General features: G+C 44.2%; 1 protein-coding gene across 2 annotated transcripts; it reads left to right on the top strand.

The window, feature by feature from the left end:
- The first annotated feature begins 206 nt into the window (after nt 1–206).
- LOC147901024 (protein STRICTOSIDINE SYNTHASE-LIKE 3-like) lies at nt 207–7,251 on the top strand. 2 transcript variants are annotated; one of them, XM_087375504.1, is made up of 4 exons: nt 207–834; nt 5,983–6,258; nt 6,367–6,534; nt 6,638–7,251. In XM_087375504.1, the coding sequence occupies exons 1-4, from the start codon at nt 554–556 to the stop codon at nt 7,029–7,031; spliced, it is 1,119 nt and encodes a 372-aa protein (XP_087231630.1). In that variant the 5' UTR covers nt 207–553; the 3' UTR covers nt 7,032–7,251. The 2 variants fall into 2 exon arrangements, with proteins under 2 accessions (XP_087231630.1, XP_087231631.1); XM_087375505.1 differs by having other exon boundaries at nt 213–834; nt 5,986–6,258; nt 6,638–7,237.
- Nucleotides 7,252–7,823: the final 572 nt, after the last annotated feature.

Here is a 7,823-nt window from a genome sequence, read left to right as displayed (position 1 = left end):
AAGTACATTTTTGCTATTAGACAATATGTTGACTCATCTTCATTACACTTGAATGCAGACTTTAAATTGGTTGACTTACACACAGACTCTGTGTCTCTCCCTACCCTTCTTTATCTCCTCGACTCTTTTTCTTACACACACCATCTCCACCTTTTGTGCCTTCCCCCCCCTCTCTCTCTCCCCCTTTTTCTCGTGTACTCTTCGAGCTCCACACCATTTCCTTTTTGCTTGGGCAGGCCTTATGAATGATTAAATATCATTCACCTTCTTGTTTTCACGAGCTCCCTTGCCCTATGAATCACCACCATAGCCCAGAATCACGTGCTTTGCATTGACTGCTTCAGATTTCGATCACATCAGGGAGCTCCAAGGCTGATTTCGGAGCTATATTTTATTCTTATAGTTACCCACATATCAGTTTCCCCGTCGCTGTTCTGCAGCTGCCTGCATTGACCCAATTCTAAACTCGGCACGCCTTGCCCAACTCTCTTGGGCTTCTTTCGCACTCGCAGCTGAATCTTCCTTGCACGTATTGGATTAACCTCCGAACTCAATGCTCATGGCACCTCCTTGGAAATGGATCCTGCTCGTTGCTATCATAGCTGCTTACGTGAGGCTCAAGCTGATAGCCAGCGACAGAAAGTTTGCTGGGGATTTGGAGAATAAGCTACAGAAATGTGAAATTCTGAGAACTGAGGAATTTTTGGGGCCTGAAAGCTTGGCATTCGATGGAGAAGGGCGAGGTCCTTACACGGGAGTCGCCGACGGTCGAGTGATGCGTTGGAACGGCCCTGAAGAGGGCTGGAGCGAGTTTGCTTTCACCTCCCCGAAACGGTTTGCTCCCATTATGTTACGGCCGCAGGATTTGGTGGTGACTTGTGTGAACCGAAAATTGACTTTTGGAAGCTGAAATGATAAGAGTAACTGTTGTTCGCATGCAGTCTCTTCCATGCGGCGTGTGGTTGTTTTGTAGAAAGTGTCCAGCAAGTAGCTGTGGGAACAGGGGCGATCGCCCCATGTATCTGTCTTGATTTCGTCCCTGCAAGAAAACGCCTAAATCAGATATTGTACTCTCTCGTTAGTATACATCCAGCGGATTAGACCCTTACGTCCAGAAAGGGTACAGCTACTTGTAATCATCAACGAAAGCTGAACTGAATACAAGGCCTTTACTCGCCAGAATTGTGGGTAATTTCAGCCCGTTGTCAGACAGAGCTAGGCGGGTGGCACTTCCTGCAAGGCTACATATTTTACACTTGGTACTACCTAACATGGTGGGAGTTTTGTGGGAAATGGAAACTTTAATGCCAAGGTGGCATGTGGTCCTCACCTTTTTTTCCCATAAAACTCTGAGCTCTTGAGCGCAGGGGATTTGTGGGAAAAGGGAACTAGTGAAGCTTTTACTGGTTGAAATTGACATGTACTCCACATTTCCACCAAATATGATGTTCATCATGGGGAATTGACTTTTCCCACTAAAACCCTTTTTCCACCATGTCATAAGGGCTTAATACTCGTTCTGATAGCTAAGCGGATGGCCATGTTGCAACCCATACGCCTCTTGGGAGGTTCTCAAAGGATAAATTGACCATTAGCGTAGCTTGACTTGATCGCCCAATTACATTAGCTGACCGTTTCGGCTGCCTCACTGGAGCTGGCCCATAAAACTAAGGCTGGCCAAAGTTCCAAACAAACTCAAGGTATTCAAGATTAGATAATCAGGAAAGAGGGATAGGGGATGAAAAAGGCAATGGGAGAACTTGTCCTTCAGAAAGAGGGGTTGTCTTTCGTTACTTCCAATTACTTGTTTGTGTTTGAGCTGGTTCACTTGAGGTTTTGAGTTAGATATGAGGGCAGGCTAGACTGTAGAGGGTACAGATATCGTTCTGGTGAGAGTCTTGAATGGGCGGTCCTTTTATACACAAGATTAAAATTTTTCCTGTACTTCTTGAAGCTTTGTCTCTAATTTGGCACTTCACCTGAAAACTTCCGTGTACTCCTGTTCAGTCCGAGAGAGAGAGAGAGAGATTCTCAGGGATCAACTCGCAGCAGTTGGTTCAAGGTGGATAGCCATGGATTGGCCATACTTCTGGTCTGCAAGCCTCCAAAGACCTACCGAGGGTTGGTAACTATTCTTATCTCTGGAGAACAGTCAGGGCCAATCATGTTGGAGGAAGTGGGCCTGATGTTGCTTCAAGAAGAAACCCAGGTGAAGCCGTACGATGGAAGTGACGATGGTGACAAGGGGCTCTCATGGCCACAAGCAAGATCGGCAAAGGGAAGCCGCTGAACAGGAAGGATGCCAAGGATGATAGAGGGTACTCTTCTGATGGTGAAAATGAAGATTTGGATGAGGGGGTAGACCACAAGGGATAAGAAACAATGTAAACTGAGCAAGTCACTCTAGGGTCCAAAGTAAGGACACAGGTCATAATAGTATAACAAGATTGATGGCTTCTTCAAGAGGCTTGGCACTTTCAAGACAATTGACATTATCCTTATAAGACAAAAATATATCCAATCTTAGAAAGAAAGCAAGAAAGGTATTCTAGCCTTTGGAAGGCCAAAGGGTCTATGAGATTGGAGAAAACCAGATACAATAAAATGAAAGGGTGGAGCCACTGAAGTGTGCATCCGCACCAAAGACAGATATCTGGAGCCATGGAAGATTCACTACTGAGGAATCAGACGGTCATCTGTCCACCTAGCTGTCGAATCCTCTATATGCTGTTTGAAGGACCGAGGACAATGGTCGATGGAGAATAGAGTCTGCAGACAATGGATTTGGTGAAGGTCAGTGTCCCCAACGAATGAAGTCCATGATACGACGCCGCTATTGGTCAGCCTGGGTAGCCTACCTATGCCCCCCTCTCCTTTTGTGTGCTCTCTTTGAGAGAGCTGACTCCCTGGCAAGCGCCGGCATCACTCATATCGTCTTTCTCCCTAAGAGAGTAAGGAGGGGATATCTGTGGTCCGTATGTGTGTTCAACATGCTTATGGGTTTGTCGTGTCTTGCTCCTTGGGTCCCAACTGTGTTGTCTCCCTCTGGTTAATGTCTCTTGAATGCAAGAAGTTATGATCGTCTCCTTTGTCTGGACTCCACCAGGGGCAAACAATATATAACCGAGAGGGGCCTGATCTCGTCTGTGCACTCGATCGATCACCCTCATGTAGAAAAGTCACCTCAGTTCTCTGATCGCGATGGACCAAGAAAGCTAAAGAGTGGTCCAAATCCGCTCTTGGGTGGCATCATCCTCGGATCTCATAGTATACAAGACATCTGAAGGCAATAGTTGCACTCGGGTGGAGTCAGCATTCGACTCGCAAAGTACGCTGGATAATCTAAGCAGCCATTTGGTTGAGCTAAAATATAACTATGGCATAACCCACGGTGTACATGCAATATTACATCCCACCTCGGTTGTCGAAGGATGGGTGTCACTGTGGCTTGGTCTTTTAATGCCTTAGTGGCTGCAGCAAGAGTGTTGTCCCAATGAAACCGTGCCTCCTTTTTGGTGAATTCATTCTACAGAGCTGCTACTTGGTTGAAGTCCTTAATGGACCTGCAGTGAAACCTAACAAAACTGATAAACGAGTGAATTTCAGTTAGATTATATGACTCGGCCATCTTCTCAATAGCTTGAATTTTTTACTCCTCCGTCCTAATCCCCTCTCTGGACACAGTATGGCTGAGCAAAATACAAAACTTAACACAAAGTAAGCATTTTGTTGGATTGAGGGGAATTCCCATTCAAGGCATTTCTTGAAGACCTCCTTGAGACAAGAGAGGTGGCTTTTGTCGTTTGTAGATACAAAAAAATTGTGGCAAGGAATTTGGTTAAGAATGTTTCCACCATGAATCATTGAAAAGTTGAAGGTGCATTTTTCAAGCCAAATGGCATGAATTTACATGCGTAGGCTCCACCACTCGGTGATGAATGTGGTCTTCTGCTATGATTGATGTTTGGTTCTGTGTCCTGCTATGCATGAAAGAATTCACTGTGGCCTTGCCAACCACCTACTACTAACACATCACACATGCTCACAAGGCTAGTTGACTAATGGGTATATCTAAAGATACCAAAAGACTCTAAGACTAGGTCTGCCCATTGGGTAGACTCAGTCAGCCTCTAGGCAGGGGGGCCCAGACCCTTGTAGGGCTGTATGGCAGCTCTTATGTACGCAGGAGGAGTAGGTCCCTAGGGCTGTGGGGTGGCCCACATTGCATGCTGGTCGGCCCCCTAGTATGCAGACCGACTAGGGAGGGTTGGGGGCTAAATATAGGCCCCTCCTCTCATTTCATCTCAGCGGGTTTTTTCCTGAGATCTTTTGCTTTTCTCTCATCTCTTTCTCTCCTCTCCTGTTATGTGTGTGTGTGAGGTTTTCTCTCTCTCTCTCTCTCTCTCTCTCTCTTCCCATTTCCATTCAGTTCCGTTGCACTTCTCACAGAGGACTCATCCCCATTTTGGCACTCACTACAAATCTAGCTGTGAATTGGAGGCAAATTGGAGGTGACATTCGCTCAGTGTATGTGTGTGGCCACTACAACAGTGGTTGTGTTGGGACGTTTATTAATAATAGAGCTGTAGATACTGCTTCAACCTAGAGCACATTAGGCATGCAGATATCTTTAAGCTTGCATTTGGAAGCCTCTATTGGATGCCTATTCTTCCTTTGTGCAACGATGGTTGCAGAGTATAGGAAGTGCTGAAATGTTGTTTGATGCCTTTCCCATTGCAAAACATGCTAAGTTTCTGGTCTACATTCTTCCACTCTGTCACGTCTCAAAACCTTCATTTTCCCCCCATTTTATTTTTCAACCATAGCTTTTTACTCTCTAATTTTAAGAGAGTTTCTGATATTTTGCATGGAAAATACACCAAACTTTCCAGGGGTGTCATCAATGAAAGTCAATAAATATTTCTGGCCACCAAATGATGCTATATGCCCAACAGGATCCGAGTGCACAAAGGTCAAGGACAGCCTTGTCTTTCTTCTGCTCAAATATTACAAATAGGAGTCCATGCATCTTCTTATGTGCACAGCCCTTACAAAATCTTAGGTATCCATCATATTTAGCCTTTTTAACAAACGCTCTTGACAATTTTATATGTCATCCTCTTTTTGCACTCATATTTTTGGCCTGAAAGAGGTTAATTAGCTTCCAAGATCTTTCTCTATAGAAGCTATCACCCACATACTAATGCTGCATCTTGTATGTTCCAGGGTTGGTTTGGCATGTTGGGCTTGAGTAGTGGCACATACACAGCTTGATTTTTGGGCCCTTTTATGCCCATGTGGCTTTTGACTCACGAGGATTTAAAGGATGTGTCATCGAGGCTTCTATCAATTTCCAGCCGCTGGGTGCCTGATTTCTATGGAGATTCTTGGTCCATGATGTGCATTTTCATCCCCTTCGTCGCATTTATTCATCCCTCAGATGTATAATTGGTTCATTGTCACATCATAGGTTCTCTAATCAATTACAGAAGACCATGAATCTGCAGGTCAGATATCCTTCCCATAATTACATGAATCCATTGTAAAGTACACCTGAAAACATTCACCTGAAATAGGAAGCTTGTGTTCCCTTCCATTGCAGTTACACAGTTTGTAGATATCCTTAATCCCGTGTATTCGTGCTCATGGCTTAGGGCTATAGTTGACTCACAAATTGGCTTCATAGCTAATTTCAAGTGATGTTACACTGGGACTTCTTACAGACCAAATTTTAGTTAGCGTTAATGAATTACCCAAGTATAGTTCTACGGAAAGGCATCTTTGGAGTCTGCTCTGCATAGTGGAATTCTCATTGTTTGCTGTACACGATGTAATGAAATCGTTGTTTCACAGCTTTATAAATTTGTTGTTGCTGCTGGTTTTTTGGAGCTGAAACCTGGGATTCCTAATTATTTGGCCCTTATTTGGCCCGGTCTATTTTCCTTGTTTTGAATCTTGTTTATTTTCGGATTGTGCTTAAAGCAGCTCTGAGGTGTGCAATCCAAGTTCACCTTTGGTTCTAAACTTGGATATTGAGCCTTTATGTGGAAGACCTCTGGGATTGAGGTTTGACAGGAGGGGAGATCTATATATTGCGGACGCCTATTATGGTCTGCATGTTGTGGGCCCAGAGGGTGGATTGGCCAAGTCTCTTGTTACAGAAGCGGAGGGGGTGCCTTTAGCATTCACCAATGATGTTGATTTTGATGAAGATGGTTTAGTATACTTTACAGACAGTAGCTCCAAGTATCATAGAAGGTTAGTTGAACATTTACTTACTACTGTTCTGATTGCTGGAGCCATCATGATGATAATGTGAATTGGTGCTTGAATATGTGATGGAGGCATCGTCGCTTTATGTCACAGGGATTTTGTTGTAATGTTTATGGGTGGAGATGATAGTGGCCGACTGTTGACCTTTAACCCTTTAACTGGTGAGACTAAAGTTCTTTTACATGGTCTTCAATTCCCTAACGGTATCGCTATGAGTCAAGACAAATCTTTCTTGGTTATGTCGGAGACACTCACGTGCAGGTAACTCTTTTGTCCATCATTCTTCTCAAATAATGCCTGGTCTGTTTCCATATGCTTTGGTGATGAGCAAAGCTGGACCTTGGATATTGTCTTTACGTTACAGGGTCCTGAGATATTGGTTGAAGGGGCCAAAAATGGGTACACTTGAGCTTTTTGCAGCACTTCCAGGATATCCAGACAATATTCGTAGAACAGTGAGGGGAGATTTCTGGGTTGCCATTCATGCACGGCCAAACTTGATCTTAAGACTTCCCTTGATGATTCGAAGAGCATTGTTGAAGCTGCCAATATCTTTTACGGGCTTGTACACAAAGATAGCTTCAAAGCTAGCAAAAGGAACGGTGATACGTCTCAGTCCAGATGGTCAGATTTTGGAAGTTTTAGAGGACCAACAGGGGAAGGTAGTGAAGCTAGTTAGTGAGGTGGAAGAAAAAGATGGTAAACTATGGTTGGGATCTGTCATTCTTCCCCAGATTGCTTGGTATCATGAACAATGATTTTAACCTGTATACAAGGTTTTTTGAGAAGGCAGGTTACCTGGCTCCTAGATGTCACTGCTTGGCTGACATTGAGGACTCCTTTAAGAATTCTGACCTTATATTGTTGTAGAGGTATTCAAGTCTACGATCCTTGGCACTCAAAACTGCTGCTTATTATAATGAACGCTCCCTTGAAAGGTTCTTTGGTATTTTTTTAACTTAGACACAGAGTCACCTTGCATGTTCCAACCCTCGTTGTGAGCTGAAGGCTTTGTATGTCTTCTGTTTTTGCCTCACAAATTTGGATGTTTGATCTTCTTCCTAAATGTAGAAGATATGTGATAGCTCATTGTAAAACAGCTAAAATATCTGCCAGCATCATGGCAGCATCTGCACTAGGTTTGACCTAGCTTTCACCTGTTATAAAGAGAATAGTAGGCATTGAATTCTAGTGCTGATTCGCCCTTTGGATATGGATCTCTGTATTTCTCTGTGAAGGCCTGAGATAATGTCACCGATATTAAGGCAAATGCTAGTGGACCGTGGACTCTGGACAGCTGCTGCTCCTGCCCATGACTTCCCCAGTGCCTTTCCCCTTGCTTGTATCGCCTCTACCCTTCTTCCCTCTGTTCTTTTCTTCCTCTACCCTTCTTCTTGTGGTTCTTTTCTTCTGCCATCTTCACAAAATGCCTGCGGACTGTGGTGATCTGCTCACAGACTTTGTGACCTCTTCATTATCCCCCTCATTTGCCCACCTCGGCCCTGCACCATTGCTTTTTGTGGTTCTTTTCTTCTGCCATCTTCACAAAA

This window comes from Dipteris shenzhenensis, chromosome 6 (genome assembly GCF_047967505.1).
Source record: "Dipteris shenzhenensis isolate YYH24624 ecotype China chromosome 6, Dip_SZ_1.0, whole genome shotgun sequence".
Classification (NCBI taxonomy): Eukaryota; Viridiplantae; Streptophyta; class Polypodiopsida; order Gleicheniales; family Dipteridaceae; genus Dipteris; species Dipteris shenzhenensis.
The sequence above is the reverse complement of the archived record's forward strand: the minus strand, read 5'-3'. Positions and strand labels throughout refer to the sequence as shown.

Bases quoted from the DNA above. Each gene is read 5' to 3' on its own strand.
- LOC147901024 (XM_087375504.1), top strand. From the start codon at position 554: ATGCTCATGGCACCTCCTTGGAAATGGATCCTGCTCGTTGCTATCATA. The intron at 835-5,982 runs GTTTGCTCCCAT...TTGTGCTTAAAG, and splicing joins GCTTTCACCTCCCCGAAACG to CAGCTCTGAGGTGTGCAATC. The intron at 6,535-6,637 runs GTAACTCTTTTG...TTTACGTTACAG, and splicing joins TCGGAGACACTCACGTGCAG to GGTCCTGAGATATTGGTTGA.